The 28,000-nt window shown below is 39.2% G+C and overlaps 1 protein-coding gene and 2 pseudogenes across 3 annotated transcripts; 1 reads left to right on the top strand and 2 right to left on the bottom strand.

Moving 5' to 3' along the window:
• The first annotated feature begins 2,545 nt into the window (after window positions 1-2,545).
• On the top strand, window positions 2,546-5,899 carry LOC128780299 (erythroid differentiation-related factor 1 pseudogene; annotated as a pseudogene).
• A 3,681-nt stretch (window positions 5,900-9,580) lies between these two features.
• On the bottom strand, window positions 9,581-13,138 carry LOC112320435 (erythroid differentiation-related factor 1 pseudogene; annotated as a pseudogene).
• A 4,197-nt stretch (window positions 13,139-17,335) lies between these two features.
• Window positions 17,336-22,984, bottom strand: LOC112297488 (olfactory receptor 5H2). 3 transcript variants are annotated; one of them, XM_053918313.2, is made up of 3 exons: window positions 22,862-22,984; window positions 21,320-21,478; window positions 17,336-19,883 (listed from the first exon to the last, which is right to left on the bottom strand). In XM_053918313.2, exon 3 carries the CDS (start codon window positions 19,863-19,865, stop codon window positions 18,936-18,938), a length of 930 nt encoding a protein of 309 aa, XP_053774288.1. In that variant the 5' UTR covers window positions 19,866-19,883; window positions 21,320-21,478; window positions 22,862-22,984; the 3' UTR covers window positions 17,336-18,935. The 3 variants fall into 3 exon arrangements, with proteins under 3 accessions (XP_053774288.1, XP_053774286.1, XP_053774287.1); XM_053918311.2 differs by having other exon boundaries at window positions 21,320-21,474; XM_053918312.2 differs by lacking the exon at window positions 21,320-21,478.
• Window positions 22,985-28,000: the final 5,016 nt, after the last annotated feature.

The following is a 28,000-nucleotide window of genomic DNA, read 5'->3' as shown; positions in this document are numbered from 1 at the left end:
TTTGTATATTTAGTTATACCCAAGTAAATTTCATAATAATAAATACACATTTAGTGGAACTTGTTTAATCTTATATATAAAGAATATCATATAAGTAAAATTGTTTTCACCTTGAAGACATTAGTAAGTCCTATTATTTCTCCTGAGGTTGTTACTATGATTTCTGTTATATTATAATCGATTATAATATACAGTCACTTAATAAGATTTATTATAATATTAGGTATATTAATGAACTTTTTAGAAAATTTAAAGTTATGCAATAAAAATAAAAAATATGCTGATTCTGGAAGATGCAATAAATTATGGAATATATTTTATGACAATGGCATCCAAAACGGAACTAAAATACGAATAATCACTAAAACAAACAAACAAATACAAATGTGCACTGATTATCCAAAGCAATGAATCCCCATGGACAGTACAGCAAAAATTTTTTAAGTATATTTTATTGATTATACTATTGCAGTTGCCCTGCTATTTCCTCCTTTGTCCCCCCACACAGCAACCCCCACTCCCTCAGGCAATCCCCCTACCATTGTTCAAGTCCATGGGTCATGTGTAAAAGTTCTTTGGCTGCTCCATTTCCTATATTGTACTTCACATCCCCAAAGAAATTCTGTAACTACCTATTTGTACTTAATCCCTTCACCTCTTCACCCATTTTCCCCCTCCCCCTCCTACCTGGCAACCTTCTGGTAACTTCTATTTTCTTGCTTTTAAGAGTCTCTCTCTCTTTGTCTTTAACCTTTGGCCTTTTAATAATGATGTGTCTTGGAGTGGGCCTCTTTACATCCATCATAATTGGGGCTCTGTGTTTCCTGCAATTGTATGTCTATTTCCTTCACCAAATTAGGGAAGTTTTCTTTCACTATATTTTCCAAATAAATTTCCAATTTCTTGCTCTTTCTCTTCTCCTACTGGCACCTCTATATTGGTGAATGTTGGACTTCTCCAACTGCTCAGAAACTCCTCATTTTTTTAAAATTCTTTTTTCTTCTTGTTCTGTTTGGTTGTTTTTTGCTTCCTGTTGTTCTATATCATTGATTTGATTCTTGGCTTCACCCACTCTACTGTTGCTTCCTTGTAAATTTTACTTTATTTCAGTTACTGTATCCTTTTATTCTGACTGGATCTTTTTTATGCTGTTGAGGTCCTCGCTAAGTTCCTTGAGCATCCTTATAACCAGTGTTTTGAACTCTGCATCTGATAGATTGCTTATCTCCACTTGGTTTAACTCTTTTTCTGGAGTTTTGATCTGTTTCTTCATTTGGGCCATGTTTCTCTGTCTCCTTGTTCTGGCAGTCTCCCTGAGTTTGTTTCTATGTATTAGGTAGAGCTTCTTTGACTCTGTGCCTTGGTAGTGTGGCCTAATGTAGTAAATGTCCTGTAGGGTCCAGTGGCACAGCCTCTCCCATCACCCAAGCTGGGTCCTTGAGGAGCGCACTTTGTGTGGGCTGAGTACACCCTCCTCTTGTAGTTGAGCCCCGGTTGCTATTGACAGATAAACAGGAGGAATTTACCCAGTTCAGTCAGCTGCAAGGACTGGCTCTGACCAGTGCCCACCAACCTCTGCCCTCCGTAGAGGATCAGCTCTGTGTTGGCAGGGTGGTGGTGCTCTGACATGGTTGTAGCTGCCCACTGGGTGCATTGGCCCTTGGGTTTCCCAGGTGGTGGAGGCCAAGGTCAGGCCTCACCGGTGTTTTGCCGGGGGCCACCCTGCCTGAGCTATAAAGTGATCTGAAATGGCTGCCGGGCTTGGAGATTCCCAGGCAAAGCCAAGCTGTGAATGTAAGCTGGCTGCTGCTGCTAGTGCCAGGCCTGGGGCTCACTGAAGCCAGCTGTGGCTTGTTTGATAGGATTTAAGAATTTGTGAAGCAAGATTCAAGACCAGCCATTCATATGGAACAGCAGCTTGGGTGGGCCTATAAGTGGGGTGGGGTGGAGTCTCTGGGGATCTCCAAGGTGGGTCAGACAGTGTTAGCCAGGTTGATGGAGTCTCAGATATGGCACCAGCTTGCTGACTCTGTGGGGGGAGGGTTTAGAAAGGGACAAAGGCCTCTGCTCACCTTGATGCCAGACCCTTCAGCTTTTCCCTGTATACCACTTGCGCCTTTCACGCTGCCACCTGGTACTGGAGCTCAGAGGAAGTGAGTCTGAGTAGGTGAGTCCATGTGCAGGTTCTTTAAAAGGATAGGCTTGGGGTTCCAGCAGTTTCTTCCTCTGACTCAGTTCCCAGGGGTTTTTTGCAGCCAGAAGTTGTGGGGTCTTACCTTTCTAGCACTGGAATCCTGGGCTGTGGGGCCTGGTGTGGGGCTGGGATTCCTCGCTCTCAAGATATCCCTACAGAATTTATTCCACCACATGTGGATGTGGGGCCAGCTCATTCTGCATCCACACCCCTCCTTCCAATCTGGATGGACATGGTTTCTTCAATCCCATAATTGTCAAACTTCCATTCATCTTGATTCTTCATGGTTCTGAGTGATGGCTGTTCTATATTTTAGTTTTAATTTTGATGTGGTTTTTGAAGAGGTGAGCAATGTTTGCCTATACCACCATCTTGACCATTTCAAGCAAACCATTTTCAAGCTTTGGTATTGCACATAACTCTATTGATTCCTGGGAAATGATGTGAATGTTGTCTCTGACTATGAGAACATTAAAAAGCCCCTGAAGATCCTGTACAGCAAGTACCATGCACCCATATTGAAAGGACTCTCCTCTGAGACAAGCTAGATATTCAAGAACTCTTTAGGAGATCATTGTAGACTGGTAATTGGACATGGCTGAAAAGGTTTTATCAAAGATATTGATCAGAAGTGCAAGAGGAAGAAAAAGAGCAAAGAGCATTGGTGACAGATGGCTATTCTTTCCAAGTGTTTATATCCCAGTATCAATGGTGATGGAGCTGCTCAGCCCATGCTATCTGCTGCAGCAGGAATTGTCTAATTCATATCAGACAGATGACTCGAACGGGGACCGTCCCCTTTGAAATGCCTTCTTCCATTTCTGAAGACCCCAGTGCTTCCAGGCAGGAAAGGGAGCCTTTTGAACCCTTGTACACATCGGGGCATGTGGCCTCAGCAACCAAAGAACAAAACCTGACTACTCCGTGATGGGAAGAATAGTCGAGATCTTAAAGATGACTTTGTTCAGAATATTTTATGGACATTTGAAGATATTCATGGCGCCACCGTGCCTACATTTGGAAGAGGCAGAAATCCAGCAGTCAGCTTACATCTCAGGGATAACAGCAAACCAATTCCTGTGTTAAATGGAATTGACTATTGGTTGGGTAATTTTATATGCAATCTACCAGAGTTTGTGCTGGGTTTCCATGTAAGTGGAATTGTACAGAAGTATGAAATGGTAAAGACAGAAGAGATTCCCGATTTGGAAAACTCAATTTTTCTACTAATGTCATAAAAGACATTGCACAGAATCTAACTCTACCAAAGAAGGACACACCTATTGGCTATTTAAAGCAAGTGGCAGTGATACAGTAAAGCTCCACAATCTCACTACTCTTTGTGAACAAACTGAAGACAAATACCGAAACCCATTCACAAAGCCAGTGGCTATTCTCTTATATAAGGATGCTTACAACGTGATCATGAAGAAGAATCAAAATAAGAAACACTATGGGCCTATCTTAACTGTGTTAAACTGTTAGACAAAAGCAGACACCCTCAAAATAGTGCTCAGCGGATTACATGCTTTCAGAATTTTTCAACTGGATGAACCTAAAAAAGAAGAAAGTTCAGAATCTCCTTTAAATGAAAATTCTGGTGAAAGTTGTAGTGAAGAGGAGGAGATGCCAGACAGTGATGAAAACGGGTTCTGTAGCAGCAGTTCCTATCCTCTAGATGACAACAAAGCAGTAGCTATAATTAAGTCTGTGGGAGAATTGTCAGAAAATTGTTCCAGAAAAATACAAATCCATTCATCAACTCAGATCCAGCTGAGTCTTTCCAGTTTGCCATGGCACAGAAGAACACTGTAGACGTGGGCTTGGCTATGTTCTGGAGGGTTCAAAATCTGTGGATAGCAGCAGTAACAAAAAAAGCCACCTCCCTATGGCTGACCCCAACACCCAAATCCCATTAAAATATGGAGGTGAATCCACAAGGGGTGATTCCTGAGGGTCTGGAGAAGCAGAGGGCTTTGGGTTTTTTTTGACACAACTGGCTCCCTACAGAAGGGTAATTATCGCAGTCAATCTGGAATGACCCCTGGTTCTTGGCAACATAAACTAAGACTCCATTTGATTCTCTCACGTTATCAAAGGTCTATAATGTTTTTTCTAATGCTTCCATGAATCTTCAGAAATGTGGAAGAGTGTTACAATACATTAAATTAGCTTTGCAGAGCCACAACACTTACTACTGCCTCTGCACCGATAAGCTTTCTAAAATGCTGCTGTTTCTTTCTTAATATTTGATACTCTGTGGTGATATCCAGCTGATGCTGGCCCAGGATGCAAACAACAGAGCAGCACCCTTTTAGGAGTTTAATTACCAAATAAAAGAAGATCAGGAGATAGTACACAGCCCATACAGAACATCTGGGTGTCAAAGATTTGCCAGTGCAACTGATTTGTCTACAGACTTAAAAGTCAACTTTCAGTCCATTGTAAATATTATCAGGCTGCTAATGAAATCTTTCAATGTAGTGACTTAAAAAACCAACACCCAGAACGCTGTGTACAAGTATAGAATGGGTGATATTAGAAATGAAATCATTGCATTTTATATGAATCAGGCTCCTGTGTTACAGAGTGAGAGAGTGGTGAGCAAAAGTGTGTCTACTGCAGAGCAACTATGGTGAAAAAAAAGATTTTCTTGTTTTGAAAAACGAGTTGACAACTTTGAGTCATTTGAGGAGGCTACAAATGTTGCCCTTTTATTATGTAACATGGGAAGACTCATGCAAATTTGTGCACAGGAGCACTGTGGCACAGGTGACGAATTTAACCATAAATTCTTCACCAGAAGAAGGTTTGTATTATAATAATGCTGTCAATTACTATTTGAAAGCTCTGAAGTCCATGGGAACATGAGACATACACCCCGCTGCCTGGGATTCAGTGAACTAGTTGTTCACCACTTAATTCACTGTGGCCACACGGCTACAACTCTTATGCTCTGTTATTCAGAGAAGGTCAAGAGCAGATTGGGAAAAGAAGTCAGTGAGGCTATGATGAAGTCCCTAAGACACTGCGACGTGGACTCGGTGGCTGCCCGGCAGCCCCTTTGTCAGTAACGAGCTGCAACCAACAGGCTGCAGCTAACAGGCTGGCGTCCACGTGCCACTCGTCCGAGGAATCAGGTTGGTGATGTGCACCTCAGGAAGCAGACCCGGGTGCTGGCCGATCTACATTACAACACAGCCGTGAAGCTTGTCCAGCCCCAGAAATAAACGCCATGTGAACACGCTCAGAGTGCAGTTAAAAAGAGTAGCATTTGCATAATTTCAGATGACTGCTCAGAGTAGCAATGTTGGAAAATTAAAAACACTATCTGTGGCTCCTGATACACTGGTGAGTACTAAACATGCATTCCAAATAATCAGAAAGAAGCCTATAGACTCAAGGAATCGGACCAGCCTGAGTGATAACACCACTCCAGCTGCCGATTCTGCCCCTACTCTGAATGGAGAAGTGCTCAAACTCCTCGGTATGTTTGAGTCGTGGCTGTGATTCCTGCTCCTTCAGTCCATCAAGCTGCTGTCTCCAACCAAAAAGAAAACAAGCAAGGACATGGAAGAAGATGTAGACTTCAAAACCAACAAGCAAAGGAAACAAAATATAACCAGAGACATTAAAGTTAAGAACAATCTAACAATGGACAGGGGGGAGTGGGGAGGGGACAGTGAGGACAGGGGATGTATGTGAAATTCTCATACTTTGCTTGGAGGAATGTAAAGTGATGCAATTATCAAAAAATGTTTGACATTTTATTAGCACGTATTTTATCATCTTGACCCAACAATTCAAATTATTTTCCTAAAGAAATGAAAATATATGTCCTCCCAAAGACTTGTACATTGTTCTTGGCTATTTTGTTATGACTAATACAAAACCAATGATAGTGTTAATGTCCATGAGCAGGTGAACAGATCAATAAACTGCTAAAACCATAGAATACAATACTAGCTTGCAATAAAAAGAAATGAACTATGATACATGCAACAACATAAATGAATCTTAGAACAGTTATGGTGAGTGAAAAAAGCCAGACTCAAAACATTATGTACTGTATGATTCCATTTATGCAAAATTCTACAAAAGGTCAAACTTATCTGTAGTAGCAGAAAGTGAGAATTACTAAGAAGTGGTAATTACTAAGAAGTGGTAGGAGAAAGTTTAGGGTGATGGAAATGTTCTATATCTTGAATGTGCTAGTAGTTACATGGGTCAAAATTTGTCAAATTTTATTCAATTGTATGTATATTTAAAATAGGTGCATTTAATTAAATGTAAATTATATTTCAATAATAATGATTTTAAAAAAGGAAAAAGCAAGACCCAACTCTATATTGTGTACAAGAAGTTTACTTTAAATATACAGATAGCTATATATTAAAATACTTTTAAAAAGAAAAAATATATACCATGAACAGAGTAACCATAAGAAACTGGAGTAACTACATTAATATAAGAACACTAGATAGTAAAACAAAGAATATTACCAGAAACAAAAAGAAGCATTTTATAGTAATAAAGAGATCAATTTGTCATAAAGACATAATAGCTCTAACTGTGTATTCTCCTAATAATACACATTCAAAATAATGGAAAAGAACTGATTTAATAAAAGTGTAAAACAGATAAACCTATTATCTTTGTTGAAGATTTTAACACCCCCCACTCAATAAGGTAAAGAAGAACTAGACAAAACTTTAGTTAACAGAGATAAAATCTGAAAAACATTATCAATCTTCTTGATGTAACTGATGTTTATAGAACAATACAATTAACATTCACAGGAACTATATTCTTTAGAAGTGCACATGATTATCACTGAGATAATCATATGCTGGACCATTATACCTCCCCAATAATTTAAGAGAAATAAGATTATACAGGATATGTTTTTAATCACAATAAAGTTAAATTAGAAAAAAATAATAAGATATCTAGACAAATTACAATACTTGTAAATACCAAGGCACTCCTAAAAAGCCATGCATGAAAAAATTAACAATGAAAACTAGAATAAAATTTGAATTAAACAATGAAAACACAATATATCAAAATGTGTGTAATGCCATTAAATCAGTGCTAGAAGAAAATGTATACTTTTAAGTGCTTATGATAACAACGCTCAGCAAAGTGGGAATAGAGGGAGCATTCCTCAACATAAGAAAAGCCATATATGAGAAACCTACAGCTGACAGGATACTGAATGGGCAAAAACTAAAACCTTTTCCTTTAAGATCTGGAAAAAGACAAAGGTGTCTGCTTTCACTTCTCTTATTCAATATAGTACTAGAGGTTCTAGCCACAGAGATCAGACAAGAAAAAGAAATAAAAGGCATCCAAATTGGAAAGGAAAAAGTAAAACTGTCATTATGTGCAGATGACATGATAGTATACATAGAAAACCCTTTAGTCTCCACCAAAAATCTACTCAACTTAATAAGTGAATTTGGCAAAACAGCAGGATACAAAGTCAATATTCAGAAATTGATGGCATATTTGTACACTAACAATGAAAGTCAGAAAGAGAAACTAGGAAGAATTTTAAAACTGCTTATGCTTCAGGATATATTTTTGTTGCAGTAAAAACATTATGCCCAATACTATGAATCTGATACACCTAAGTCTTATTAAAAATAATGACTACAATTAATATATTTCCATAATACCCACTCATGTGGCCTTATCCTTTCATGCTTTCATATTCCATTGTCTGCACAGGTAATAAGGAGGTAGATGTATGGCTCCAAGCAACCAGTCATTTGGATAGGATTTGGACCTTGCACAGGGAGAAACTAAAAGAAGATAAATAAGGACTTTTTCTTACCCCAGCTCTATTTCTGCAAACTATACGTATAGCTGAGGAGGAAACTTTAGAATTTTTTCAGACATAATAACAGCAGGCATCCTGGTCAACCTCTATTGCTGGCTATGAACTTTTATAGGTTTGTTTAGAGTTAAAGGAGACACAGAGTTTTTCCATTAATCAGCAAGTGCATGGAGAATGCTTAGCTAGAGCAGTAGAAACACAATTAGCCTTACACTCATTCTTTATCTTTGGCTTCAAGTCACTTAGGTAGTGCTATTTGTCTTCTTCAACAAGATTCAAAGTTCCTTGGAACTAAGGAACATGTCCTCTATTTTCTATTACTGTCAGGACAAAGTATAAGCCTAAACAGTTGGATCATATTTAGAGAGTGGAACTTGGATGGGATATGACTTTTGTAAGTAAAAATAAAATACCTATAAATAAATTTAACTGAGGAGGTAAAACACCTATACTTGGAAAACTATAGAACACTGAAGAAAGAAATTGAGGAAGATACAAATAAATGGAAGCGTATACCATGTTCATGGATTGGAAGAATTAACATCATTAAAATGTCCACACTACCCAAAGCAATCTATAGACTCAACACAATTCCTATAATATACCAATGGCATGTTTCACTGATCTAGAACATATACTCCAAAAATTTATATGGAACTAAAAAAGGCCTCAAATAGCCTCAGTAATCTTGAAAAGAAGAATAAAGTTGGAGGGATCACAATACCTGATATCAAACTATACTCCAAGTCCACTGTAATCAAAACAGTTTGGTACTGGCATAAGAACAGACACATAGATCAATGGAACAGAATAGAGAGCCCAGAAATAAACCCAAGTCTCTATGATCAATTAATATTTGACAAAGGAGCCATGAGCATACAGAAGAGTAAAGAAAAATAGTTCTGTTTAATAAGTGGTGTTGGGAGAACTGGAATGGTACATGCAAAAAAAAAAACAAACCTAAATTAAACTAAACTAAACTAGACCACTAACTTACACCATACCCCAGAATAAACTCAGAATGTATAACAAATTTAAATACAAGTCACGATACCATAAAGTCCTATCAGAAAACATAGGCAGTAAAATTTCAGATATCCTATATAATAATGTTCTTGCCAATGTATCTCCTAGGACAAGGGAAATAAAGGAAAAAATGAACAAATGGGACTTAATCAAAATAAAAAGCTTCTGCACAGCTAAAGAAACCACCATCAAAATGAAAAGGGAACCACCCGGCTTATTTCACTTAGCATAATGCTCTTCAGTTCCAATGATCTCACCTTTAAGTGGCATCTTTCTGTGCCATTTAGAAGGAAATATTGTAGATTTAACGCACTTTAACCACTAAAGTCACTTGGATAAAATTCCCCTTGACCCAAGGTAACATTTATCCGAATTAATTGTCTTAAATCCGTGTAGCTTAACAAACTTCAAAAATACTTAAAAGTGTAACTGCATCACAGCAAGTCTGCTAATATTGGGGTACCACACACTTCTCAAAGAAAGAGGGAGCTTTAAGTCTGATTCTGATTTTAGCATCTTTAGTGAAGAATCCAAAGAGCTTGGTCATGACCTGTCTTGTCATGGGAAATGAGAACCTCAAATTTCCACTGTGGTGCCTGTTGGAAGTGGGTATTTCCCACGTATTTAATTAAACGGAGCAGTGAGTGGACACACTGACCCCCAAGGACAGGAGGCACTGACGGCACTGATGGATGCAGCCATGGTGTGAGCCTCTGAACGGCGCTGCCCTGAGCAAGCTGGTCCGGCAAGTGGATGAGAAGGACGATTCTTTCCAAAAGACTTGTTTTTGTTAACGGTAGCTCTCAAAAGCTGGCAGTAAATTTGCTTGTTGGTTTTGAAGTCTACATCTTCTTCCATGTCCTTGCTTGTTTTCTTTTTGGTTGGAGACAGCAGCTTGATGGACTGAAGGAGCAGGAATCACAGCCACGACTCAAACATACCGAGGAGTTTGAGCACTTCTCCATTCAGAGTAGGGGCAGAATCGGCAGCTGGAGTGGTGTTATCACTCAGGCTGGTCCGATTCCTTGAGTCTATAGGCTTCTTTCTGATTATTTGGAATGCATGTTTAGTACTCACCAGTGTATCAGGAGCCACAGATAGTGTTTTTAATTTTCCAACATTGCTACTCTGAGCAGTCATCTGAAATTATGCAAATGCTACTCTTTTTAACTGCACTCTGAGCGTGTTCACATGGCGTTTATTTCTGGGGCTGGACAAGCTTCACGGCTGTGTTGTAATGTAGATCGGCCAGCACCCGGGTCTGCTTCCTGAGGTGCACATCACCAACCTGATTCCTCGGACGAGTGGCACGTGGACGCCAGCCTGTTAGCTGCAGCCTGTTGGTTGCAGCTCGTTACTGACAAAGGGGCTGCCGGGCAGCCACCGAGTCCACGTCGCAGTGTCTTAGGGACTTCATCATAGCCTCACTGACTTCTTTTCCCAATCTGCTCTTGACCTTCTCTGAATAACAGAGCATAAGAGTTGTAGCCGTGTGGCCACAGTGAATTAAGTGGTGAACAACTAGTTCACTGAATCCCAGGCAGCGGGGTGTATGTCTCATGTTCCCATGGACTTCAGAGCTTTCAAATAGTAATTGACAGCATTATTATAATACAAACCTTCTTCTGGTGAAGAATTTATGGTTAAATTCGTCACCTGTGCCACAGTGCTCCTGTGCACAAATTTGCATGAGTCTTCCCATGTTACATAATAAAAGGGCAACATTTGTAGCCTCCTCAAATGACTCAAAGTTGTCAACTCGTTTTTCAAAACAAGAAAATCTTTTTTTTACCATAGTTGCTCTGCAGTAGACACACTTTTGCTCACCACTCTCTCACTCTGTAACACAGGAGCCTGATTCATATAAAATGCAATGATTTCATTTCTAATATCACCCATTCTATACTTGTACACAGCGTTCTGGGTGTTGGTTTTTTAAGTCACTACATTGAAAGATTTCATTAGCAGCCTGATAATATTTACAATGGACTGAAAGTTGACTTTTAAGTCTGTAGACAAATCAGTTGCACTGGCAAATCTTTGACACCCAGATGTTCTGTATGGGCTGTGTACTATCTCCTGATCTTCTTTTATTTGGTAATTAAACTCCTAAAAGGGTGCTGCTCTGTTGTTTGCATCCTGGGCCAGCATCAGCTGGATATCACCACAGAGTATCAAATATTAAGAAAGAAACAGCAGCATTTTAGAAAGCTTATCGGTGCAGAGGCAGTAGTAAGTGTTGTGGCTCTGCAAAGCTAATTTAATGTATTGTAACACTCTTCCACATTTCTGAAGATTCATGGAAGCATTAGAAAAAACATTATAGACCTTTGATAACGTGAGAGAATCAAATGGAGTCTTAGTTTATGTTGCCAAGAACCAGGGGTCATTCCAGATTGACTGCGATAATTACCCTTCTGTAGGGAGCCAGTTGTGTCAAAAAAAACCCAAAGCCCTCTGCTTCTCCAGACCCTCAGGAATCACCCCTTGTGGATTCACCTCCATATTTTAATGGGATTTGGGTGTTGGGGTCAGCCATAGGGAGGTGGCTTTTTTTGTTACTGCTGCTATCCACAGATTTTGAACCCTCCAGAACATAGCCAAGCCCACGTCTACAGTGTTCTTCTGTGCCATGGCAAACTGGAAAGACTCAGCTGGATCTGAGTTGATGAATGGATTTGTATTTTTCTGGAACAATTTTCTGACAATTCTCCCACAGACTTAATTATAGCTACTGCTTTGTTGTCATCTAGAGGATAGGAACTGCTGCTACAGAACCCGTTTTCATCACTGTCTGGCATCTCCTCCTCTTCACTACAACTTTCACCAGAATTTTCATTTAAAGGAGATTCTGAACTTTCTTCTTTTTTAGGTTCATCCAGTTGAAAAATTCTGAAAGCATGTAATCCGCTGAGCACTATTTTGAGGGTGTCTGCTTTTGTCTAACAGTTTAACACAGTTAAGATAGGCCCATAGTGTTTCTTATTTTGATTCTTCTTCATGATCACGTTGTAAGCATCCTTATATAAGAGAATAGCCACTGGCTTTGTGAATGGGTTTCGGTATTTGTCTTCAGTTTGTTCACAAAGAGTAGTGAGATTGTGGAGCTTTACTGTATCACTGCCACTTGCTTTAAATAGCCAATAGGTGTGTCCTTCTTTGGTAGAGTTAGATTCTGTGCAATGTCTTTTATGACATTAGTAGAAAAATTGAGTTTTCCAAATCGGGAATCTCTTCTGTCTTTACCATTTCATACTTCTGTACAATTCCACTTACATGGAAACCCAGCACAAACTCTGGTAGATTGCATATAAAATTACCCAACCAATAGTCAATTCCATTTAACACAGGAATTGGTTTGCTGTTATCCCTGAGATGTAAGCTGACTGCTGGATTTCTGCCTCTTCCAAATGTAGGCACGGTGGCGCCATGAATATCTTCAAATGTCCATAAAATATTCTGAACAAAGTCATCTTTAAGATCTCGACTATTCTTCCCATCACGGAGTAGTCAGGTTTTGTTCTTTGGTTGCTGAGGCCACATGCCCCGATGTGTACAAGGGTTCAAAAGGCTCCCTTTCCTGCCTGGAAGCACTGGGGTCTTCAGAAATGGAAGAAGGCATTTCAAAGGGGACGGTCCCCGTTCGAGTCATCTGTCTGATATGAATTAGACAATTCCTGCTGCAGCAGATAGCATGGGCTGAGCAGCTCCATCACCATTGATACTGGGATATAAACACTTGGAAAGAATAGCCATCTGTCACCAATGCTCTTTGCTCTTTTTCTTCCTCTTGCACTTCTGATCAATATCTTTGATAAAACCTTTTCAGCCATGTCCAATTACCAGTCTACAATGATCTCCTAAAGAGTTCTTGAATATCTAGCTTGTCTCAGAGGAGAGTCCTTTCAATATGGGTGCATGGTACTTGCTGTACAGGATCTTCAGGGGCTTTTTAATGTTCTCATAGTCAGAGACAACATTCACATCATTTCCCAGGAATCAATAGAGTTATGTGCAATACCAAAGCTTGAAAATGGTTTGCTTGAAATGGTCAAGATGGTGGTATAGGCAAACATTGCTCACCTCTTCAAAAACCACATCAAAATTAAAACTAAAATATAGAACAGCCATCACTCAGAACCATGAAGAATCAAGATGAATGGAAGTTTGACAATTATGGGATTGAAGAAACCATGTCCATCCAGATTGGAAGGAGGGGTGTGGATGCAGAATGAGCTGGCCCCACATCCACATGTGGTGGAATAAATTCTGTAGGGATATCTTGAGAGCGAGGAATCCCAGCCCCACACCAGGCCCCACAGCCCAGGATTCCAGTGCTAGAAAGGTAAGACCCCACAACTTCTGGCTGCAAAAAACCCCTGGGAACTGAGTCAGAGGAAGAAACTGCTGGAACCCCAAGCCTATCCTTTTAAAGAACCTGCACATGGACTCACCTACTCAGACTCACTTCCTCTGAGCTCCAGTACCAGGTGGCAGCGTGAAAGGCGCAAGTGGTATACAGGGAAAAGCTGAAGGGTCTGGCATCAAGGTGAGCAGAGGCCTTTGTCCCTTTCTAAACCCTCCCCCCACAGAGTCAGCAAGCTGGTGCCATATCTGAGACTCCATCAACCTGGCTAACACTGTCTGACCCACCTTGGAGATCCCCAGAGACTCCACCCCACCCCACTTATAGGCCCACCCAAGCTGCTGTTCCATATGAATGGCTGGTCTTGAATCTTGCTTCACAAATTCTTAAATCCTATCAAACAAGCCACAGCTGGCTTCAGTGAGCCCCAGGCCTGGCACTAGCAGCAGCAGCCAGCTTACATTCACAGCTTGGCTTTGCCTGGGAATCTCCAAGCCCGGCAGCCATTTCAGATCACTTTATAGCTCAGGCAGGGTGGCCCCCGGCAAAACACCGGTGAGGCCTGACCTTGGCCTCCACCACCTGGGAAACCCAAGGGCCAATGCACCCAGTGGGCAGCTACAACCATGTCAGAGCACCACCACCCTGCCAACACAGAGCTGATCCTCTACGGAGGGCAGAGGTTGGTGGGCACTGGTCAGAGCCAGTCCTTGCAGCTGACTGAACTGGGTAAATTCCTCCTGTTTATCTGTCAATAGCAACCGGGGCTCAACTACAAGAGGAGGGTGTACTCAGCCCACACAAAGTGCGCTCCTCAAGGACCCAGCTTGGGTGATGGGAGAGGCTGTGCCACTGGACCCTACAGGACATTTACTACATTAGGCCACACTACCAAGGCACAGAGTCAAAGAAGCTCTACCTAATACATAGAAACAAACTCAGGGAGACTGCCAGAACAAGGAGACAGAGAAACATGGCCCAAATGAAGAAACAGATCAAAACTCCAGAAAAAGAGTTAAACCAAGTGGAGATAAGCAATCTATCAGATGCAGAGTTCAAAACACTGGTTATAAGGATGCTCAAGGAACTTAGCGAGGACCTCAACAGCATAAAAAAGATCCAGTCAGAATAAAAGGATACAGTAACTGAAATAAAGTAAAATTTACAAGGAAGCAACAGTAGAGTGGGTGAAGCCAAGAATCAAATCAATGATATAGAACAACAGGAAGCAAAAAACAACCAAACAGAACAAGAAGAAAAAAGAATTTTAAAAAAATGAGGAGTTTCTGAGCAGTTGGAGAAGTCCAACATTCACCAATATAGAGGTGCCAGTAGGAGAAGAGAAAGAGCAAGAAATTGGAAATTTATTTGGAAAATATAGTGAAAGAAAACTTCCCTAATTTGGTGAAGGAAATAGACATACAATTGCAGGAAACACAGAGCCCCAATTATGATGGATGTAAAGAGGCCCACTCCAAGACACATCATTATTAAAAGGCCAAAGGTTAAAGACAAAGAGAGAGAGACTCTTAAAAGCAAGAAAATAGAAGTTACCAGAAGGTTGCCAGGTAGGAGGGGGAGGGGGAAAATGGGTGAAGAGGTGAAGGGATTAAGTACAAATAGGTAGTTACAGAATTTCTTTGGGGATGTGAAGTACAATATAGGAAATGGAGCAGCCAAAGAACTTTTACACATGACCCATGGACTTGAACAATGGTAGGGGGATTGCCTGAGGGAGTGGGGGTTGCTGTGTGGGGGGACAAAGGAGGAAATAGCAGGGCAACTGCAATAGTATAATCAATAAAATATACTTAAAAAATTTTTGCTGTACTGTCCATGGGGATTCATTGCTTTGGATAATCAGTGCACATTTGTATTTGTTTGTTTGTTTTAGTGATTATTCGTATTTTAGTTCCGTTTTGGATGCCATTGTCATAAAATATATTCCATAATTTATTGCATCTTCCAGAATCAGCATATTTTTTATTTTTATTGCATAACTTTAAATTTTCTAAAAAGTTCATTAATATACCTAATATTATAATAAATCTTATTAAGTGACTGTATATTATAATCGATTATAATATAACAGAAATCATAGTAACAACCTCAGGAGAAATAATAGGACTTACTAATGTCTTCAAGGTGAAAACAATTTTACTTATATGATATTCTTTATATATAAGATTAAACAAGTTCCACTAAATGTGTATTTATTATTATGAAATTTACTTGGGTATAACTAAATATACAAATGTCTATCATTAATGTCGATCCTGCTTCCCAAGAAAAAGTTATAAAAGTTCCACATTTCTTATTGTTTGAAAAAGATGCCCTATTAGTATCTGAATTGACCTGTCCACAACAGGGAAGAAAGAAAGGAAGGAAGGGATAGAAAAGGAAAGAAAAGGAAGATATAGAAAGAAAAGAAACCAAAACAACAGCATAAGAACTGTACTCTTTTATTTTATTTTATTTTAATTAATTAATTTATTTTTATTCAGTTACAATTGTCTGCATTTTCTTCCTATTCCTCCACCCAACCCCAACCAGTCCCACCTACCTCCCCCACCTCTACACTCCCCCTTGATTTTGTCTTTGTGTCCTTTATAGTAGCTCCTACAGACCCCTCTCCCCACTATCCCCTCCCCACTCCCCTCTGGCTATTGTTAGATTGTTCTTAATTTCAATGTCTCTGGTTATATTTTGTTTGCTTTTTTTCTTTTGTTGATTATGTTCCAGTTAAAGGTGAGAACCCTGAAACACCAAACCAAAAGAACCCATGCACCCCAATGTTCATAGCAGCACAATTTACAATAGCCAAGTACTGGAAGCAACCTAAGTGCCCATCAGCAAATGAGTGGATTAAAAAATTATGGTATATTTACACAATGGAATTCTATGCAGCAGAGAGAAAGAAGGATCTTATACTCTTTGCAATGGCATGGATGGAACTGGAGAGCATTATGCTAAGTGAAATAAGCCAGGCGGTGAGGGACAAATACCATATGATCTCACCTGTACTCTTTTCTTTTAAAGTACTGGTCTCCAGTAAAAGGTAAATTCTTTGGGAAGGTACAAATCATTTGGCTCTTGTCAATAATCATTTCTTCAGTGAGGGCAATGAGTTTGAGATGTGTTCTTGAGAAAAAAATAGCATAATAAATTTAAAATGCTCTTGTACCCTTTAAAATGCCTCCCCAATTTAAAATATTATACAAAAAATATAGAGTACAATAAAATATTTTAAAGAAAAAAAGGACACATAAGTTCCATATTCAGCTAAAAAGGGTATCATATGTTGCTAGACATTCCTTGTGTGTTTTCAAATACTATGTATTCTGCTGCTGTTGGGTGGAGTGTTCAATAATATCAGTAACATCAAACTGGTGTATATTGATATAGCCACTTCCATTTTTCTAGTATTTTCATGACTTATTTCTCTCATCTTTTACTTTTAAAATACTTAGGTCTTTATATTTAAAGTGGGTTTATTGTAAGCCTTGCTGTTTTGGCCCAGTATTACAATCTCAAATATTGTAATATTTGTTTACAAATATTAAAGTCAGTTTACATTTAGTGGCTTGATTTCTTTTTCTTGAAAAATACAGGAAACATCATAAGATTGTCAATTATTGCTGTCAAGTCTCATTTAAAGGGTACCTCCTCAGAAGAGATTAACATCACATTATTATAACAAGTGGAAAATCGTATATATGGTTATTTTTAGAATGATGGGCCCTGCCTGCTGTGGCTTAGTGTATTGAGTGCCAGCCTGCAAACCAGAGGGTCATTGGTTCGGTTCCCGGTCATGGCATGTGCCTGGGTTGTGGGCCATGTCCCCAGCTGGGGGCATGTGGGGAGCAACCCACACATTGATGTTTCTCTCTTTCTGTTTCTCCTTCCCTCCCCCCTCTCTAAAAATAAATAAATAACATTTTAAAAAATAAGAATGATGGTACAAAACGATCCAGCTTGACAATTCATTTGTTTCTAAAGGACAGATTTCCCTCTAATTAAGCATATTGAAATGAGGCAGTAGGGTTTTGATTGGCTATCATTACTGTCAATCATGGTTCCCCCAAAAAGTTATAAAAGGTCCACAATTCTTTTTTTTTTTTTTTAGGAACACGCACATGAACAAATAAGTTCACATGTATGTATGCAGATCTAGATACATAATCCAGTAGCAATGACAATCCATTAAAAGTCATTGAAAGGAGTAGGGTTTAATCCAAGTTCTGTTTGTAAAGAATAACCTGGAGCTATGTTTAGGAAGAGTATCACCAGGATATAGAGGATAAGTCACAAGAGTTTTGCAAACACAGATGGGTAGTTTTTAGGTAAGGGCTTTGGTGTGTCATTAAGAAAGTGTATGGATTTCAGTGTTGGGAAAGGAGGGGCAAGAGGGCACCTGAAGATGGGCCACTTATTATACTTTGAGTATGGAGTGAGATAAAAGCTAACATTTAAGGACTTTTGGGGAAAAATCATTCAATATCTTGCTTATTTTTCATGTCTTTTCCAGTGACCCACTGGGTATTATGACATCATGTTATATTAATATTATTTGAACTTTGGTAATATGCATTTGAAGTCCTAGTCTCAATGAATCATCCCCCAAAATTTTATTTGCTGATGTTTTTTATCTTACTAGAATCATTTAAAAAAAATTCTAGGAAGATCGAACATTTTCTTTCTATTCTGCCACTTCTCTTTTCCTCTGTATGCCCACTTCAGTTTTTCTGCAATCACATTCTTAGCTTCCTGCATTAATGAAGCTTTTCAGAGTAGCCTACAACATACAAACACAGCTCCAAAGTGCATTTAAAGGTGTTCAGAGCATTAGAGGCAACTTCCCTCTTCTCATTACTCATGGAAGCTTCCTGAGCTAAGAGCATTATCTTACAGCTTGGCCTGACCTTCACTGTCTTAACTCCCTTCTCATTTTTTTTCCTTGTCATTTTTAAAATCATTGTTTTCTCATTCCTGTTTATTTCTTTCTGTGACATGAGTTGAACGCCCACAAGAAGTGAAAGTCACCATTTCCCAAATAGTGTGAAATGAAAGACCTTTTGGGATTTGCCTCTATTCACTCAACTACAAACCTGTCTGCTTTGTAGAGTTAAATGTGATGTGAGCTTCAGACTGCACAAGCTGCACGATTATCAAAGACATCCTAATCAAGTCCTGTTCAGAGAAACCACACTATATTAGTGCTTAATAATTTTATAAAGCTACATTGAAGAATTTAAGGGCATGTAAAATATTTTCACTTATTTTCAGCTTTAATTATTCCAGCATGATATTCGTTTAAAATTATTTGTATTTTTTGAACAACATATACATGTTTTTAAGGAGAATGTTAGTACTAACACCTTAAGTCATTAAAACTGTAGGGCAATTGCAATCGCAAAAATCTTGAACACTAACCAAAACGGAGTTACATTTATCTGCATAATTTTGTGACTGTTTTAATAAAGAGAGGACATATATTAGTGTGAGATCTAAACACTTCTCTTTAACATTTTTGCCAGTGAATCTAGGACTTTCTTATTTCTCAGACTATAGATCATTGGATTTAGCAAAGGAATGATAACAGTGTAAAACAGAGAGTCCATCATGTCTTGGTCATCTGCTTCAGCAGATTCAGGGCGCATGTACATGAAGAGAAGAGAACCAAAGAATAAAGACACAGATAGGAGATGGGCTCCACAGGTAGAGAAGGCTTTCCTTATGCCTTGTACAGACTTCTTTTTTAAGATTGTAAAGAGAACAAGTGTATAAGAGATGAGAACAGTCACTATGGTGAACACCTGTATTGACCCAGAGAAAATAAAAACCAGCAGAACATTAATGGAAGGGTCAGTACAAGAAATGTTAAACAATGGCATGATGTCACAGTAAAAGTGATGTATTATATTAGAATTACAAAAGGTTAGTCTGAATAAAAAACCTATATGAATACAAGCATGGAGCACACCACCTACAAATGATGAGACTGACAGCCAGATGCATAGTCTATTGGTCATAATCACTGGATAAAGTAATGGTTTGCATATGGCTACATAGCGATCATACGCCATTGTTGCCAGCAGAAAACATTCTGTGGTTGCACTGAATGAAAAGGAAAAAAGTTGTATCATGCATTCAGAGAGAGAGATCTTTTTACTCTTGATTAGGAAGTTGACCAGCATCTTGGGGGTGACTGTAGATGACACCCAAGCATCCACAAAGGCTAAATCCCCCAGGAGTAAGTACATGGGAGTATGAAGGTGAAAGTTGTTGCAGATGAGAGCAATCAGACCAAGGTTTCCCACCATGGTGAGGAGATATATCACCAAGAACAGCAGGAACAAGGGGATTTGCAACTCTGGTTTGTATATAAGTCCTGTGAAAATAAACTCTGTCAGCAATGTTGCATTTTCCCTCTCCATGTCTTCACTCAATGTTGCCTGAAATGAAATGGAATATGTCACTCAGGATGTATGACATAAATATAGGGGAAGAGAGTTGAAATGAAAACCATCATATCAGAATCCCCCATTCATTTCCTTACCTCTATAATAGAATTTATTTTGAGGTAATTTTACAAGTGGAAGAAAAAGCAATAATTTCATTTCAAAATGTGTGGCATATTTAGAAAAAAAGAAATGCATTCTAAACATGTGTTATAATTATGGGGAAACCATTGATTGAAATAGGGAAATTTTCATTTAAAACATGGGTGCAGGGTCAAGGTAAGCAGAGTTTGATGAACAGCTGGGCTAATAAAGTGAATTGAATTCCAGGTAAAGAATCTTGAACTTTATTTTCAGGCAATAAGCAGGCACTGAGAATTAAGAGATGTAGAGTGGTTCTGTGAGACACTATAAAAGAATGGATGCATAGTAGTGTAGAGAATAGGCTGTTGGGAGGGGAAATTGGAGTCGGGACTACTAGACAGAAAGCTGATAGTTACGGCCAGTGATTCCTCAACCGGATTGCACATCGGAATTGTCTGAAGAATTTTCTTATTGTTGTTCAAGTACAATTGAGGATTTTTTTTGCAAAATATAGATTATAAAGTACCACTGTAGAAGTTGATTGAGTAGGGCAGGAATAGGGTCTATATCTGCATTTTAAAAATCCTCTCCAAGTGATTCAAATGAATGCCAAGTATTGGGAGTGATGAAGAGAAATCAGAGATAGATGCAAAAGAATTCAGGAGGTAGAGTCCCGAGGACTCATGACATAATAGACATGAAAGGGTTGAAGGAGAGGGGAGTCACTCGGTGCCTGGGTAAGATGGTCATCAAAATTAAGATCAAGAACTCAGACATAGTAGCTAGTTTGTTGAGAGAGTATCCTCCAAAATCCATGCGAGATTTATTCAGTGGTGAGATCCTACTAGAGATTGATAGAAACAGTCCTAGTAGTCATCAGCATAGCCGAGGCATATTTAGCGATGACATATCCATTGGATAGTGAGCATAAAGAGAAGAAAAGAACAGAAAGCAACTTGAGGAAGTTGAATTAAACAGGTTATAAAGTGGATGCAGTGCGTATATCAGATGGCCAACATCTGATCTTGTTTTATACCACATAGTCTTGGTGACTGGTGGAGGTTACCACCCACTCAAGAAGCCCAAATAAATGGCTAGATATTGACTTTCCCATCCCCCTTGCACCTACAGTGAGGAAACTTGACCTAGATTTGGCAAATCAAACACACTTAACCTACACTTAGAATATGGAGAGAGGGAGAAAATGAACAGGCACAAAAGAGAAAATTATTAGCAAAGGCAGAAATATGAAGATGGCAACAAATGTATCCTGCATCATTATAATGGTATTGTCAGTGAGAGCCTGCATTCCAAGTTCAGCAGAAGTGACAGCAAGTCTCACTGACCTGCTGTTGAGACGTGATTTAGCCTGACGAAGGGCTCCTTTGCTTTCTTTGTTCCTGCCCATTTTTTTCCAGCTGATTCCTCCAGTCTCTGTTACACTTCTATTTTTGAGCCAATTTCCACTCAATCCACTCATTTCCTGTTACAACCAAGAGGCCTTGCTAACACAAAGGAAGATTAGGGAGAGATGGGGAAAGTATATTACTGAGCAGAGTGATCACAGAAGCAACTGGGTGGCTAGAAACCTGAGTGAACTTAAGAAAAAAAAAAGGTATCCAAGAAGAAAGAAATGATGTATATGTCAAATACCAAAATAAATGCTCTATCTAGTAGGACAAGGAGTTATCCGATTTCACTGAGCTTTAGTGAGAGCAATTTTCATTATGGGATGGAGTTGAGGCCAAAAAGTAATGAGAAGTGAAAGGGAACCAAGTCGGTGATACAGAGTAATATAGAGTATTCCAGAAATCTGGAGAATAGTTGGCTTTTTTCTAATTCTTACAGACATGCAGCGTTTTTTCTTCTACAACATTTTAATACAAGGTTTCAGAAGAGAGGAGAATATAGGATAGCATTGATAGAAGAAAGGGAACAGATGAACTGGGAAGGAAATCTGTGTTTAAGAAAAGAAAACAACGGAGAGGTGAGTAACGAGTGGAAAATCACAGAGACATGGGTGAGTCTAGGGAAGACAAGCCACAGAAGGCTGAGCGAGGCTGCGGAGGAAATAGAGAGAAAGGCTCGGAGACTTGCGGGTGAATGTCTTAGCTCGGGCAGTCCTTAAAGGTTGCCAGTCCTAAAAATATTTCTGTTTAATTTTTTTAAGTTTATTTTTCTATGAATATGTCTATGAAAAAGACACTTCAATTTTAAATTCCATTTGATACATTTTATGTTGTTAATGGAAGTGTTAGCACTGCCTCAGAGTTCTTTCCACATTTAAAAGTTGCTTTCTTTTGTTATTACAGTGACAGAAGTGACTTTCTCTAGAAATCCTGTTTGTTTTACTTGAGAGAACTTTCATTTGACCAGTTGTAAGATATTTGTGTGTGTGTGTGTGTGTTTTGCAAAATATAACTAAGCCAAAACTGGAACCTGAACACAGGCAATATAAATAATGAATGTCAATAATTTCCGTCGTTAAGTAGACACTTACATGGAATGGCTTTTCTTTCCAAAAACTAACTAATTGGAAACTCTCAAGTTCAATTTGTGTGGGTACTTATTTATTCATAAATGCTGGAAAGTATAGTGGAAGGACAATTTCTACATATTTCCATATATATAAATTTACCTTATAAAATCACATAGCCAGGTTAACAAAATAATAAAAGACATTAAAGGCAATAATTTAGTCTTAAGAGATATTTTGCATAGCAACATTTTAGTCATAAAATAAAACACATAATTAATTCACTATTATTTTCCCTTTCCATCTGGCTTTTGACATCTTGTAAACTATTTTCAAATTATTATAAATTAAATGGTACTTTAAATTTTTATATAAGTAACAATTAATATTATATAAATCATTCCTCTCTTACCCTTATTTTATAAGAAACTGTGGAGATTCTTGTAATACATTAGGCTTTCTAAGATAGAAAAATATATAGTGGCACAGAAACACAACAGCATAGGCAGCAATTCTTTGCACAGTGATTCATTTTGCAGGCTCCATATCGCAAGCTAAGGGAAATGCTATTTGTATTAATTTCCTCTGAACAGAAGACTCAACCAATCATACAACTCTGTGCTTTTGCCAGAAGGGAAGGGAGCACAAAACTAAATTTCCCATGATAATGCCCAAGGATTCCCTTTAGGGCAAAGCTACTGGGCATTGTGGGCCTGGACATGTATGAGAAGTCCATGTTGCTCCCCAGGTCATTACAGATGCAAAATTCATAGCCATCACGTCATTGTAGATGGTTCTAAGTTTAAGAATTGGAATTGTACTTTATGTCACTATTTTTCACTGCAGATAACACTTCTGACATGCTTATGCAAACATCAATGAATCTATAATTTTGAGGATCTGAGTGCTTTGATTAGTATGGTCTTGTCTGAGCTAGTCATACATGCTTTCAATGAAGCCAAAATTCTAGATTCCCTTTAGGTGCCAGCCCCAAGTAGTTGTTTTCATGCCAACTATAGCTCACATCTTAGATCTACAGCTAACGCCCCACTCTAACCTGAAATGTGATGGAAAATTACAATGGTCAGAGAAAGAATCTTGGTCAATACCTTCTACTCAGTCTTTTAGATTAATTTGCAAAAAACTGTTTATTATAGGAAGATTTGAAAAATAATGTTAAGTGATAATAAAATAAAAATATCTGTAGACACCTAGAAGTACTATTAATATTTGAGTGTGAATCTTTTCCAATTTTTCTATCATATATTATACAAACATACATACATCTGCATGTTTGCAGATAAGGAAATTGGACGATATACATTCAGTTTGGCAAACCTACAATTCCTGCTTAATGTATTTGGAGTGGTAACACCAGAGAAAGGAACTCAAGTTCTTACTCTGCTCCCTTCTGTATTTTCCTCTTTCTTCTCCTAAACAAAGGAGATATTGACATGAGACATGAAATGACACATTCCTGGCAGGCTACATGGGAGGATATCCCGGCATCCAAAGGTCAGCCTGTGGCTTTGAGTTGCCATTGGTTTTCTGTTCTTTACACAGAAATGCTAAACAGTCCCTGGGTTACTTTCCTGAAACTTGCCCAGTCATGTTACTCTTCTTTCTGACTGGAGAATTAAGTCATCGTTAACTTTTAGAGCACTGAGAACCGCCACAGTTCAGAGACTGCCCAATCCCCTGGCCAGTTCCTGGTCTGTGAGGAGGGGAGCACACAGAGGGATGCTGGCAGCCTAGACAGGTTAGAGGGTCAAACCTACCCAGCTCCAGCCCCCCCGGCCCATCACCTACACCATCATCTGGGGGTAAAAAGGCAAAATTGGAAGCCAGGGTTCCTGCCATGGGGAGGAAGGCCCCAAACTTAGGACCTGGACCACATTCATTTTTGGAAGTTATTTTTGTATTGCGTATAATATTCTGAGTTGGCAGATATTTTTTTCCTTCACAATTTGAAAATGTCACTCAATTATTTTCTGTCTTTGTACTTTTTTCCCTCCTCTGGCTACCTTTAAACTTTTCTTTTTATCTTTGGTTTTTAGCCACTTCAATATATAGTGCCTAAGGGTTTTAGTATTTTTATTTTGCGATTTAGTTTCTGTTTGTTTTGGTATTTATCCTGATCAGGTTCTACAAGTTTCTTGGATCTTTGGTTTGATAACTTTCCTTAATTTTAAAAAATTCTACACCGTTATATTTTCAAATATTTCCTCTGACCCATTTTTTTCCTCTCACATTCCAATGGTGTATGTATGTGTTAGATAAAAACATTCCTTCATAGTACTTGACTGTTCTGGGTTTTCTTTTTACTTTTTGCATTCTTTGTGCTTAATTTTCGTATCTATTAACCTATATTAAAGTTCAGTGTTCTTTCCTTCACTGTGTCTAACTTATTGATAAATTCACCAAAGGCATTCATTACTTTTATTCTAGTGTGTTTTTTTAATATATTTATTGATTATGCTATTACAGTTGTCCCATTTCCCCCCCACACCCCACTCCATCCTGCCCATCCCCTCCCTCCCACATTCCCCCCTATAGTTCCTGTCCATGGGTCATACTTATAAGTTCTTTGGCTTCTACATTTCCTACACTATTCTTACCCTCCCCCTGTCTATTTTCCACCTATCATCTATGCTACTTATTCTCTGTACCTTTCCCACCCCCTCCCTCTCCCACTCCCCTATAGACACCCCTCCATGTGATCTCCATCTCTATGGTTCTGTTCCTGTTCTAGTTGTTTGCCTAGTTTGCTCTTGTTTTTGTTTTAGGTGTGGTCATTAATAACTGTGAGTTTGCTGTCATTTTTACTGTTCCTATTTTTGATCTTCTTTTTCTTAGGTAACTCCCTTTAACATTTCATATAGTAAGAGCTTGGTGATGATGAACTCCTTGAACTTGACCTTATCTGACAAGCACTTTATCTTCCCTTCCATTCTAAATGATAGCTTTGCTGGATACAGGAATCTTGGATGTAGGTCCTTGTGTTTAAGCTTCGGTAATGTAATTATGATGTGCCTTGGTGTGTTCCTCCTTGGGTCCAGCTTCTTTGGGGCTCTCTGAGCTTCCTGGACTTCCTGGAAGTCTATTTCCTTTGCCAGATTAGGGAAGTTCTCCTTCATTATTTGTTCAAATAAGTTTTCAATTTTTTGTTCTTCCTCTTCTCCTTCTGGCACCCCTATAATTCGGATGTTGGAACGTTTCAAGATGTCCTGGAGGTTCCTATGCCTCTCCTCATTTTTCCGAGTTCTTGTTTCTTCATTCTTTTCTGATTGGATGTTTGTTTCTTCCTTCTGGTCCACACCGTCGATTTGAGTCCCAGTTTCCTTCGCATCACTATTGGTTCCCTGTACATTTTCCTTTATTTCTATTTGCATAGGCTTCACTTTTTCATCTACTTTTCAAACAGATTCAACCAATTCTGTGAGCATCTTGATAACCAGTGCTTTGAACTGTGCCTCTGATAGGTTGGCTATCTCTTCCTCGCTTAGTTGTATTTTTTCTGGAGCTTTGAAGTGTTCTGTCATTTGGGCCTTTTTTTTTTTTTTTTGTCTTGGCGCTTCTGTTACTTTAAGGGGTGGAGCCTTAGGTGTTCCCCGGGGCAGGGTAACGCTGGTCGCTGTGCTGTGATGCTGTACGTGGGGGAGGGGCCAAGAGGGAGCAATGGCGCCCGCCCTACTCCCCTACGGACCCCAGTACCCCACTCTGACACCCACAATCAAACTGGGCCCCCCTGGTGCTGGCTCCCCAGTGGGTGGGCCTGTGCACACTCCAGGTCCCCGTGGGTCTCTCCAACGACCTCTCCCGTTAGGCTGGGAGTCTCCCCTGCAGCCGCCCCAACACCCACGGCCACCTTCAATCAGAGGTTTGAGGCCTTATTTCCCGGAGCTGGAGCCCTGGGTTGCACAGTCTGCCTCACTCCCCACCGTTCGCCAGGTCCATCTGCGTGTGAATGTGGGGCCCCTGGGTGCTACCCACTGCTCTGCCTGCCCCGCTCTCTGCCACTCTGAGTCCGGCCCTCTCGGTTTATCTGCACAAATGTAGGGTTGCAGGGTCTGCTAGTGCTCGGACTGCGTGCCCCGTTCGTCTCACACTCCGCCAGTCTCAGTCCCGCCACGGCCACGTGAGTCCTCTCCACCCTGGCGCCCGTCTCCGCCCCTCCTACCGGTCTGGATGAATGTTTATTTTGCATTTCCTTGGTGTCGGACCCCCTTGCCGCTGGATTCTCCCTCAGTTCTGGTTGTGTGAGGAGGTGCAGTGCGTCTACCTACACCGCCATCCCGGCTCTCTCTATTCTAGTGTGTTTTAAACACAAATTTTACTCGACACTTAAAATATGCTTTATATTTATCTCTCTGAAATTCCTCATCTGGTCATGAATATAACCTTTAACACATTAATCATGATCATAAAAAATTTTCTGGCTGATAGTCCTAATTTGATTCATATCTGAGACAGGCTTTTTATATTGTGTGGTGTTTTAACATCAGGTTGTTCCTTTTTTGCTTTTTTTATTTTGTCCCACTATTAAAATTGAAATCTGGTCTTAATGTGAGGACAGTAAAAATGGAAGCAAAGAGTAATTAAAGGCCAGACAAATGAGATACACTAAATTATGAAAATCTAAAAAAATCTTAAATAACTGAAGTCTATAGTTAAGTTAACAAGTTAAATGGGGCATTGAGTTTCAGCTTTCACAAAGTGTAGGTTGCATGTGGTGGAGCAGACTCTTACAGGTAGGGTGAAAGAATGAGCCACTTTAAAATTCTAGTGGATACATAGAGAACCCCCCAGATTCCACCGAGAATCTACTAGACCTGATACATTAATTCAGCAAAGTCACAGTATACAAAATTAATATCCAGAAATCAGTTGTAATTTTATATACCAATAATGGTGAACAGAAAGGGAAATTAAGAAAGCGGCCCTATTCACAATTGCTAAAAAAAAAAATTAAAAAAAGAATAAAATACCTAGGAATAAATCTTACCAAGTATGTAAAAGACCAGGACTCAGAAAATTATATGGCACTGAACAAAGAAATTGAAGAAAATACAAATAAGTGGAAGCATATACCATGTTCAGAGATAAGAAAAATTAACATCACTAAAATGTCCATACTACCCAAAGCGATCTATAGATTCAATGCAGTTCCTATCAAGATTCCAATGATGTATTTCACAGAACTAGAGCAAACATTTCAAAAATTTACAAGGGACCACAAAAGGCCCCACACAGCAACAGTAATCTTGAGAAAGAAGAACAAAGTTGAAATAATCACATACCTAATATCAAACTATACTATAAAGTCATAGTAATCAAAACAGAATGGTACTGGCATTAACACAGACACAAATATCAATGGAACAGAATAGGGAGTCCAGAAATAAACCCACACTGGTGTAGTTGATTAATATTTGACAAAGGAAGCAAGCACATACAATGGACTAAAGGTGGTTTGTTCCATAAATGGTGTTGGGAAAATTAGACAGATATGTTCAGGAAAATGAACTAGACTACCATCTTACACAACACA

The sequence above is a fragment of the Desmodus rotundus genome, chromosome 2 (genome assembly GCF_022682495.2).
Source record: "Desmodus rotundus isolate HL8 chromosome 2, HLdesRot8A.1, whole genome shotgun sequence".
In the NCBI taxonomy this organism is placed as follows: domain Eukaryota; kingdom Metazoa; phylum Chordata; class Mammalia; order Chiroptera; family Phyllostomidae; genus Desmodus; species Desmodus rotundus.
This window is presented reverse-complemented; position numbering and strand designations above follow the sequence as displayed.

Excerpts from the sequence above, each read along its gene's own strand:
- LOC112297488 (XM_053918313.2), bottom strand. The coding sequence starts at position 19,865 with ATGGAGAGGGAAAATGCAACATTGCTGACAGAGTTTATTTTCACAGGA.